We start from the raw sequence: 10,912 nt of genomic DNA, 5'->3' as shown, positions 1-10,912 counted from the left end.
ATGTCTTGCAGGCAAACTAAAAGAAATCAAGCAAAATAAAATAAGGCAAAAATCATTCATGGAGAAAAGAAGGACCATATCATAATCAAAGGAACAATATGCTAAGGAAATAAAACAATAATTAACTTAGATGCACCTAAAAACATCATCTCAAAATATATACATGCCCTGGAGAAACTCTTGCCCACGTGCACAGTGAGACATATGTAAGAAGAGTCATGGCAGTTTTGTGTCTTAGAACAGAAACAACTAAATATCTACCAGCAGAAGAATGGAATTAAAAATAAAAAGAATATTGTGTAGCAGTTAAGATGAATGAATTAGAGCTAGACATATTATCAGGGGCTGGTCTCCAAACACGGTACAGAAGGCAACAAAGTAAACTGCAGAATCATATTACTGTATGTGGTTAAAGTTCAAAACTTCATGCCAGGGAATTCCACACTCCAACCACAGGATGATGGTCTCCTCTGGGAAGCAAGGAGGAAGGAAGGAGGGAAGAGTGGGACCTTTAGGAATGGAAACCAAAGAGCTACCAACTGTTGTTGTTGTTGTTGTTGTTGTTGTTGTTGTTGTTGTTGTTTTTGAAGTGTGTTTTCTTTCCTTAAAAATATCTGAACCTGATACAGCAAATTTTTAATTATGTGACCCCTGGGTGCTTGGTGCATAAACACCAATTATATTATTCATTCTACTCTTCCTTGTGTTTGGCAAATGTCTTAATAAAACATTAAAAACTACCAAATGTGATCATTTATTTAAAGGTTCCAGCTTGGTGACTAACACAAAATTAGTATTTTATTCATTTCAAGTCATCTTCTGTTTCTACAGAGAATGTTTCATTTCAGAGATATCTAGAAAAACCTTTCTTTACTGGATTACTTACTTTGTTTCCTCCAGTGGGCCATGCTGAATAAAATGCCACCTTCTCCCAGGGATTTCCCTTTATCATTCTAGAATCAAATATTGGGCTGGGCTCTCTTGCACTAATGCTAAGGAAAGAGTAACCCCAATGGCTCTGCAGTCAATGGCCTGGTTTGCTTGGCTGAAACACTAGAAAATTCAGAGCAGGAAAATGATAAAGCTTTCCTGTAGATTCCTTCGGCTTCCAACACTGACACTCCATGCCATGGTGGTCCTGCTCTAGGATTCACTCACTTCATCAATTAAAAAAAAAATACAGGGGGGCCTGGGTGGCTCATTCGGTTAAGCATCTGCCTTCAGCTCAGGTCGTGATCCCAGGATCCTGGGATCGAACCCCACGTCGGGCTCCCTGCTCCGTGGGGAGCCTGCTTCTCCCTCTCCTATTCCCCCTGCTTGTGCTGTCTCTCTCTGTCAAATAAATAAATAAAATCTTAAAAAAAAATACATAATGAGTGGCTATTTATCTAAGGCCTGGCTGCCCTAGATGACCATGTGAAGAGGGGCCCACATTCCTTTGTGACCAGAAAGAGTAACTGGTGACAGACAGCGAGATCGTTGCTAATTAAAAGACAGTGAATGCCCGTTAAGCAAAGACCTCCAAATACACGCCTGTGATACTTTAAAAGAAATCATAGAAGCCACAGGCATCTCTCTCCGATGGTGGGGTTTCACACAGTGGCAGCACAGGCAGGGCAAGGAATATTTGGGCAACGGAAGAGTGATTCCTCCCAACTGGGAAATCAGGAGCTGGTGCTGTGCTCTGCTGGCTGCTTTATTTACAGCTGTGGCTTTTTTGCAAAAGGGGAGGTTGATTTTGTGCTCAGAGGACATTTGGTCATGTCTGTAGACATTTCTGGTTGTCACAACAGAAGGGAGATGGTATGCTGCTGGCATTTCGTAGGTAGGGGTCAGGGACGCTGCTTAACATCCTAGGGTACACGGGACAGCCTCCCTACAACAAAAGATGATGCGGCTTGAAATGTCCACGGTGGCGCAGTTGAGAACCTTGGTATACAGCCATGGCAACCTCCCCGCAGGGCTCTGCCCTCCAGAAGCTCAGAGCACTTCATTAATAGCTCACCCAAAGCCATGTCGACAGAAGTGGCCCCAGCTAGGGTTTCAAGCTACATTTGCTTGACTCTGAGCCTGGCTGCCTCTAGCAAAAGTCTTATTCTCACGAGGCCAGCTGTGAACAGAGTCGCCATTCACATTCACCCCTCTTAAAGCAAGGGCTGCCTGCCCTCCCTCCCCGACAGCTGCTGAAGGCAAGGCGACTTCGTCTGTCCCTTCTGGCTGGGCCTGCTCTGTTTATTCTCATGGTCCTTCCAAGAACCCTGCTGTGAGTGGACCCCAGAAGGTCTCCTTGGAAGAGCCAGTAAGTGTGGACAGGGGGCACATGGGAGGAGCAGGTGGAGGCTGGCTAAACCGACTGGCCTCTGGCTTTTGCTGAAGACTTCTTGAGCTGTCCTCCCCCTTGAATCTGTCTCTCTGAGCGGGGCCTGGAGGCAGGGAATGTGTTCTCTCGAACGCCTGCTGGTGCTTCCCTCTTACCTGATCGCAGAGGGTTCCAATCAAGCCTTCCAAATCCTGCTTCTCATGGAGGACCATCTGCTTCTCCTCGTACTCTTGCTCCAGCTGCATTTCCAGCTGGCGGAGCTGCGGGCACAGAGGGCAGATGCAGACACAGGATTAATGAGCTCCATCCGGACAAAGCCCACAAGGCAGGGAGACCGTCTGGAGGAGGGGGGAATGTGACACTCGTGGTCCCCTGCCCTGTTCCACAAAGGCCACCCTAATGACTAGGAAGGGGTGTCTCTGTCGGAGAACTCAGGAGCCTAAAAGCTTGGGAGCCCGACAATTATGGGGAGAGCTGGCCAGGGATGGCAAGCCCCGTGCCACTCACTGTGCAGCCCTCCCCCCCCCAGTGCCCTACCCATTCCCTAACAGCTGTTTCCTTCTTATGCCATGACCTTGCTTGAATATTTGCAAATCGTGGCACTCTGAATTTTTAAGGCTCTGGGCAACATGATACCCAACATATTAAAACGTAGCCACCTTCTTTATCAAATAGACTATGAATCCATTAAAAAAAAATGTTTGCATTTGCCATTACTCGGTGTTGTGGATTACATGTTCGGTCTCTCCCAAATTCCTATGTTGAAATTCTTTTTTTTTATTATAATAATTTTTTATTATATTATGTTAGTCACCATACAGTACATCCCTGGTTTTTGATGTAAAGTTCGATGATTCATTAGTTGCGTATAACACCCAGTGCACCATGCAATACGTGCCCTCCTTACTACCCATCACCAGCCTATCCCATTCCCCCACCCCCCTCCCCTCTGAAGCCCTCAGTTTGTTTCTCAGAGTCCATAGTCTCTCATGCTTCATTCCCCCTTCTGATTACCTGTGTTGAAATTCCAACAGCCCCCCCCCCCCCACCACTACCCGGTGCAGTATTATCTGAAGACCAGCCTTTGGGAGATAATTGGGTTTAAGTAAAATCCGGAGGATGGAGCCCCCGTGCTGGGATCAGGGCCCTTACAAGAAGAGATCGCAAAGAGCTTGCTTCTTCTGTCTCTCTCCACCACTTGAGGACCCAGCAAGCAGGCAGCTGTCTGCAAGCCAGAAGGAGGGCCCTCACCAGATGCCCAATCTGCTGGCACCTTGATCTTGGACTTCCCAACCTCCAGAACTGTGAGAAATGAATGTTTGTCGTTTCAGCCCCCAGTCTGGGATACTGTGCTAGAGCCATCCAAACAGACTAAGACATTTGGCTCCGGGCAACTCATTTCATTTCACTGGCTCTGATTTCTCTAATCACCCAGCAAAGGCAGGTGTTCTCCGCTAAAGTGAATACCCCACGATAACCGCTTTGCACACCCTCCTCCCCGCCAGCCTTTCTCCTACATGCTACCTTGCCCACCCCTTTGTCCTTCCTTTCCATGCTGTATCAATGACCCTATTGCACCGGTGGGCAAACTGAGTCAGAAAGACGTTCTAAGGCCCCTACTCCTAAGTGAGTTGCCGCTAAGAGCAGTTCCCGTTCTACCTCCTGACCCCGGCTCTTCTGCCACCCCAGAGATCACCATTCCCACCCAGGTCGCTAAAACAATTGATTTCCTGCCACGGCAGGAAAGACGGAGCAGAGCAGATGCTAGATGAAATCCACGTGTGTGTCTGCCATCAGGAGAAAAATACCTTTCTCTGACCTCGCTCCCTCCCTTTATAAATCTGTCCACGGAAAAGCCTCGGGAGGGCCTGGGTCACATCTCCACCTCACCGGGGCTCCGGCTCAGGGCACTCGTGATGCTTTGAGGCACGTTTAGAATGCACAAGAAGTTGTGCAACCTTCACACGAGGCCCTGGGGGCAGGGACTGAGGGCTTCCATTTCCTGACCCATGGAGGGCAAAAAAAGTACTGATTGATGGTCACTTATATAGTAAGCAAGTCCATTTCACAATCTTAAGAGGGAGAGACACAAGGCCATCTGCTCATATCTGCTTTTAGATGCAGACTGGCAAAGCTAAAACGCATTTTGAAAAATACACAAAATAGTAAAAAACTCTGTATCAAGCCAGGCAAAGTTTTCTGGAGTGTGTTCTGCAGGATGTCTCTCCATGGCGCTCACAAGCGTGATGGGTACATAGGTGGTGGAGTCCATGCTAGAATGAGTGTGAGAACCACTGAGTTAAGTCAAGGCTTCAGTGCAAGACTTATCAGAGCCTTTGGCAAATTCATGTGTGGGAAGCACTAAAGGATATAGCACTGCCCAAGGCCGCCTTCTATAAACGCTTCCTAAAATTGCCTTCCATGGTCCAAACATTTGCAAAAGAAAAAAAAATTTTTTTGATCTAGCATTTTCGGTAAGAGACTGGGCTTTGGAGTGAGACAGACCTAAGCTTCAACTCCTAGCTTGGCTACTTCCCAGCTGGGTAACTTTGGGCAACTCACTGCACCATTTTGAACTCTGGTTTCCTCATCTGTGAACCAGGACCGCAAACCTCACAGAGTTCAGAGGAGCAAGGAAGCCAATGGACATCAAGAAACCAGCCCGGTACACGGCGCCCTCTGGGTGTTCAAAGACTGCCATTCATTTCTCCTAGATATGTAAGAATGGAAAAGAAGCAGAAACTGGCCCCGCGATGCAAACTCCCAGCACTTTACAGTTTACAACAGCTCCCAGCACTTAACAGTTTACAAGCTACTGCCCATTCTTTCATCTCATCTTCACAATCGCAGAAGGCAGCAGAACATTTTCTATCATTGCTTCTATGTCCTAGATGAGAAACCAGAGTCTCAGGGAGGTTCTGAGACAGAACTCAGGGACACACAGGTCTGGATAAGTTCAAAATCGTTGACTGAGTCACACCCAGGAGCAAGGGAACTACCCGGCTGGGTTCGCTGGCTCCTCTGAAGGGCACGCTGCCCGGAAATCCACTCTTGCTTGTAAGTTTCCAACAAACAAGGATTCCATGACAAAACTGCGCCATGTTTCCCCATCTGAGATCTCCTTGAGTCTTCATTGTAAGTAGTCACATCATTCCATCTTAGGGATAAGAACAGTGATGCTTCTTAGCAAGGTTATGGGGTTCCTCCAATGCGCCACACTTGGTAGTTGACAACATTGGGACCTGACCCAAGCATGACTTGACTCCATGATTCCAATTAAAGCAGCGACTTTGGCCTTCTCGTGCATCCTATAAACTGGTTCTCCGTGACCAGTGCTGGATACAGAGTAAGGAGTCAAGGAACAGCTCGGATTTGAGTAGCAGTTAAGGCTTTTAAATCACTTTCCCAAGAAGGCCCGGTTGTTAAGGTGGAAGGGCGAAGATCCAAACCAAGAGTCTGGGAATTGCAACACCCAGGCCCTCAAGCCCTTCCGTCTAGAGGTCTCTGCAGACAGACCACCGAGGGAGCCAATAACAGGAGTCAGCTTTGGGAAATGCTCCTCTGCTCCTTCTTGGAGATCCAGCGGTACACGAGACAATGAAGGACCTGGCGGGGTCCCACAGCAAGAAAACCTGTTCACTGAGCCCTAACCCACAGCTGTCCAACCATTCTACTTAAAAGATTCATTTTCTATTCATATCAGTCAATGCATCTGTAAGGATGTTATCTCGGCATTGGTTAGAGTAACAGAAAATCCGAAAATCCTCGCTGCCCAACCACAGGAGACTTGTTGAACAGATTACAGCACATGCCTAAGGTGGGCTGCTTTTAAAACTCTTAAATATGTAAGTTAGCTCTGTATTTACTGACATGGAAAGAGGCCCAGCACACACCGCTGAGGGAAAATAGCAGGCTTCAAGAAAGCATGACCCCATTTAGGGAAAACGATATCTCAACAAATATGCATGCGTGTGTGTACAGTGACAGAGAGCTATGAAATGACTTTTAAAATAGTAATAATGATGGTTTCTAGGTGGTATGATTGCAAGGATTTATTGCTTTCTTAACCACTGTTTGAAATGTCTGCAGGAGCTTGGATGAAATGTTAAGAAATTATTTGCAAAGGAAATAGCCAGAAGAAAGTAGGCCCCTTCCTGAAACCTCTAAGTCCTTACCCAAGGTATAAAGTCACATGGCATTATGGACTTTTGGCAGAAACCTTGGGGTGATGATGCTCGACAGTTCCAGAGGCTTCTGGAAGTTCTAGAACCATATTTAAGATAGGTACTTCTGCTCTAGCACTGCTGACAGCTCAGGTCATAGGGGATTGCAGGAACGGTCTGTCCCCAAGCCCTGGAATCCACCCCCCCGACATACCCCACTCTAAGGACGAGGGCATCAGGACGGGACCTGCCAGGGCCCAAGGGCACAGCTCCACTTGCTGGTCACATACCCGCTTCTGGCAGGACTGACGGACATCTTCCAGCTCCTCCTCCTGGTCCTCACGGTCCTTCTGGTGCATCTGTTTCATCCGCTCGATCTCCAGCTCAAACCGCTGGCGGAGCTGGGGGGCGGCAAGGACAGCGGTACATGAGGGCTACCCATACGAACCATGCCATCCTGGGTATCCCCCCTGCATTTTTCATTTCTGGAGTGCGGGGACGAGAGTCAAGTCATCCCCTAGGCACCCAGGAAGGTCAGAAATGATCGATAGTTAGCCCACGTGCTGCCTCTACCCCTTCCTGAGGTCATTACCAGCATCACTAATCCATCACACGCTTTCCCTCTGAATTTAGATGGAAGACTCCTTCAGGATCCTTCTCAACACTTCTAACACGAAACAAGTGTGTCATCCCTGAAGCAAGCATCGGTGAGGGTTTTTGGATGGATGGATAGGTGGGTGGGTGGATGGTAGCACAAACGTTTATGCACGAAGACAGGAAAGCCTGCGGAGGGAGATCCCTTGCCTAAAATGTCACCTTGGACAATTCACTGTGCCTCTGATTACTTTGTGGAAAACCCCCACCTAAGGATGCTTTTACGAGAATTCGATGAGATCGCAGGTATAAAACATCTAGCACGTTGCCTGGCACAGGAATGTGACGTTCTCTTTTGCAAGCAGACAGGAGGCAAAAAAGAAAGCAAGAAAGGAGGGAGGGAGGAAAGGGAGGGAGGGGGGGAGGGAGGGAGGGGACAGGAAGGACTGCCCCCTCCCTTCCTGGAAGACAAAATTAAGAGCTGTGTCCCCGTAAAGGAGATGAGTTTTAAATGAGAGCTTCCAAAACTTGCTCAGAGCCGACAGAGAGCCGCCTGCAATGTACGATGTTTAAACCGGGTGATGTTGTATAGAAGGTTCTAGAATTGGAAGCAGATGTTGTGGGTTCCTGCTGTGGTTCAAGATATTCCTGTCTTGATCTCTGTAATTAAGGGACTGACCCAAGCTCTTGCTTCTCAAATTCCATGGCGTGTTAGCATTAAATAACACAATTTTTAGGGGCGCCTGGGTGGCTCAGCCGTTAAGTGTCTGCCTTCGGCTCAGGTCATGATCCCAGGGTCCTGGGACGGAGCCCCGCATTGGGTTCCCTGCTCGGCGAGAAGCCTGCTTTTCCCTCTCCCACTCCCCTTGCTTGTGTTCCCTCTCTCGCTGTCTCTCTCTGTCCAATAAATAAAATTTTAAAAAAAAATAATGCTACTTTTAAAAATACGCATTTCGGGGCTTCACCCTAGATCTGCGGGATCAGAATCTCCAGGGCGTAGCCTCCAAGAATCTATACTTCCAAGCTGCCCTTTATCTGTCCTCTCATGCTGTTGGTCACGAAGCAGCATTTGGAACCTGTTACTACGGACAGGTTACAATGTAGAAACTGACTTTCTGATCATTTACCACACCACCCAGAGCCTTGCACCCAGCCTCCAGAAGGTTACAACTGCGGTCCCTCGTGTGGAAATGAAATTGGGAAAAAAACAATCTTGGTCTTTTCAAATGTTGACAATATTCTCTACCATACGGGACCGTGGCGGAGAGGCAAAAGGATAGAGCCCCTATTACAGCTCCTGGCATAAAGTAGGCCCACTTTAAATGTCAACCTCCTTCCTCGCCTCCTTTAAAACGACAGAGGTTATGGGAAGATAATCCAAAACGAAGAGCTTAAGCAAGTAAATATAATATTTCTTTTTCATTTTTTTCCCTAGCCTCTTGGACACTCCTGACATCTGCAATACCATTTATGTCAAGCTTATATGAGTCAACATAAAATTCCCTGGAAAAAGTGCTATATTGTGATCAATAAATAGCTCCCAGATGTCTACAAGGGCGCAGTGTGGCGTGAGGTTCTGGGCGAAGCTGAAGACGGATTCAATGTTGCGTCAGCCTTCTGTGCGCACTGAGGATGGAAAATTGGAAAGGATGCATTAGCTTTCGGGTCCCTGAGGTCACCGGAGTACATGTCTGCTCCTGAGCACCAAGGGGTCCCCTGGTGGTATCTTAACACACAAAAGTTTCCAAAGCGCTCGCTTTATTCTTGACTCTGGGTTCCTATGCGAGCTGCGCCATCCTCCTTGTCCCTGAAAACGCTCTACACAGATATTCCACTTCCTTCTTGAACCTCCATGGACTCCTGGCTGGGGCTGGGAGAAGCCAGGGGATTGGCAAGGCTCCAGTTCCACTGTACAGATGAGGAGAGTGAAGTCTAGAGAAGACAGGGGGCTTGCTTTAGGTCATAGAGACTGAGCAGCCTTGAGGACCCCCTGTGGATGTGCCCGTATTTCAGCTCCTTGAATGCCACAAGACTTTCCTGCGCCCAGGACTTTGCACAGGCTGTTCCTCCTACCTGGAACTCTCTTGATGCCAACTTGGAGTCATCCTTCAGTAAATGTCACTTCCTTCAGGAAGTCTTCTCTGATTGTCCCCCAACCCTGCTCCCAAGACCAGATATGCAAATTAAACTTTCTCAGGAGACTCTGCACGACTATAAACTTCCAGAAGGTAGAAGGCACATCTGTCTTGTTTTGAGAGAGAGAGAGAGAATGAGTGGTGGGGAGGAGCAGAGGGAGAGGAAGAAAGAGAGAATCCCAAGCAGGTTCCACGTTGAGCATGGAGCCTGATGCAGGGCTCGATCTCACAAGCCCGAGACCATGCCCTGAGTTAAAAGCAAGAGTCCGATGCTTAACTAACTGAGCCACTCAGGTGCCCCTGTCTTGTTGACACCTGCAACCTTGGCACCCACACCTTGCCTGGTGCAAAGTAAGCGCTTGATAAATTCCCGTTGGCTGAGTGAGTTAAAAGAACTCGGTTTTCTAAACTGCTTCAGATTCTACCCCTCCATGCCCACCACACCCAGGGCTCAGTACTTAGTAGGCTCCCTGCTGGTGGAATGCGGGTACGTGAGAAGCCTGGGCAGGCACCCCCACCTTCCCACTCCCTCACCCCACTCAGAGTTCGTCCGCTCTACCTCTGCGTGCTACCTAGTTAGATTTTCTCGAAAAAGGGGTCCCCCGCCTTATAACCGCTTTGAAATCACTGCCACTTGTGAAATGCCACACGAGAAATTTCTTTCCAGCTAAGCGTCAGGAAAAGCCTTTGCTTCCCCTCGAAAAGCTGGTTGGTTTTTACCTTGGGATAGCAAAGAGCACGCAACTCCCATTTCCTTTTTCTCTCTGGCCACCGGGAAGTTTAGAACTGAAACCATTAAGGATATACGATCCTACGTTTGGTGTATCCGCTTGTTAATTCACGATCCCCAAACCTCCTGGGTGTCTACTTTAGTATGTGCGTGCTTCTGGCTTGGATTGTTTTATTTACAATTTTTCTGTTTTATGCTGCATACGTTCTCTAAGCTGCTTCGAAGTCTTTGTGGGAGGAGGCGGGCATATGAACAAACGAGCCGACAAAGAAAATATTCATCGGATACTTCGTTAAGCGTGCTGGTATTAGGGTAGTCAACATTCCTGCCTTACTCCCCTTAGTGATCTTGTGTTCCCCGAAGGCTAGTGCGCCAATCTTCCTGGAGGTCGTGCCCAGCTCTGTGCAGGCAGCAGGTGCTATGAACTCAGAGAGCATGGACGCCAGATCACATCCCTTGCACCCCCTCTGTGTCTCCGAGCCTCAGCTTCCACATCTATGAAGTGGGGATCATACTGACGTCAGACCCTTGCAGGATGGGAGGAGTGGGCTAGATCGGGAAGGACCTGAATGCCAGCCCTGAATGTTGAAAGGGTCTCGGGGCTAATAGGGAGCCACAGCAGAATGAGGAACCGCTGAGTGAGGCAAGGTGCCGGTGTTGCATTTCAATAACCCCCTTCTGCCCTGGAGCCAGTATGGGACAGGGCATCGGCCTGGGACAGAGCTTTCCTACCTGTTCCAGCTGCTTGATGGTGTTTTCTTGCTGGTTCTGGACTTTCTGTTGCTCGAGGGCACTGGATTCCAGCTTCCAGAGCCTCTCCTTCAAGCCAGCGACACAGTTTTCCCCCAGAGAGGACAACCCCAACAGCTCCCGCTTATGGGCCTGCAGCGTCTCCACCTCCTGCTTCAGCTGCGACGTTTCCTGCTCCTTTTGCTACAGACACCAAGGGGGCAGAGATCCGGAGTCGTGT

At 48.4% G+C, this 10,912-nt stretch overlaps 1 protein-coding gene across 1 annotated transcript in view; it reads right to left on the bottom strand.

The window, feature by feature from the left end:
• Positions 1–10,912, bottom strand: part of MYO18B (myosin XVIIIB) — a gene marked incomplete at its 5' end in the record, with an annotated part of 232,250 nt that overhangs the window by 99,561 nt on the left and 121,777 nt on the right. Inside the window, 3 exons of the mRNA XM_045791207.2 lie at positions 2,476–2,580; positions 6,774–6,884; positions 10,675–10,875. Coding sequence (XP_045647163.2) covers positions 2,476–2,580; positions 6,774–6,884; positions 10,675–10,875 — 417 coding nt within the window. The remainder of the gene's footprint in view (positions 1–2,475; positions 2,581–6,773; positions 6,885–10,674; positions 10,876–10,912) is intronic.

This window comes from Ursus americanus, chromosome 30 (genome assembly GCF_024610735.1).
Source record: "Ursus americanus isolate L20-20 chromosome 30, mUrsAme1.1.p, whole genome shotgun sequence".
Taxonomy (NCBI): Eukaryota; Metazoa; Chordata; class Mammalia; order Carnivora; family Ursidae; genus Ursus; species Ursus americanus.
This window is presented reverse-complemented; position numbering and strand designations above follow the sequence as displayed.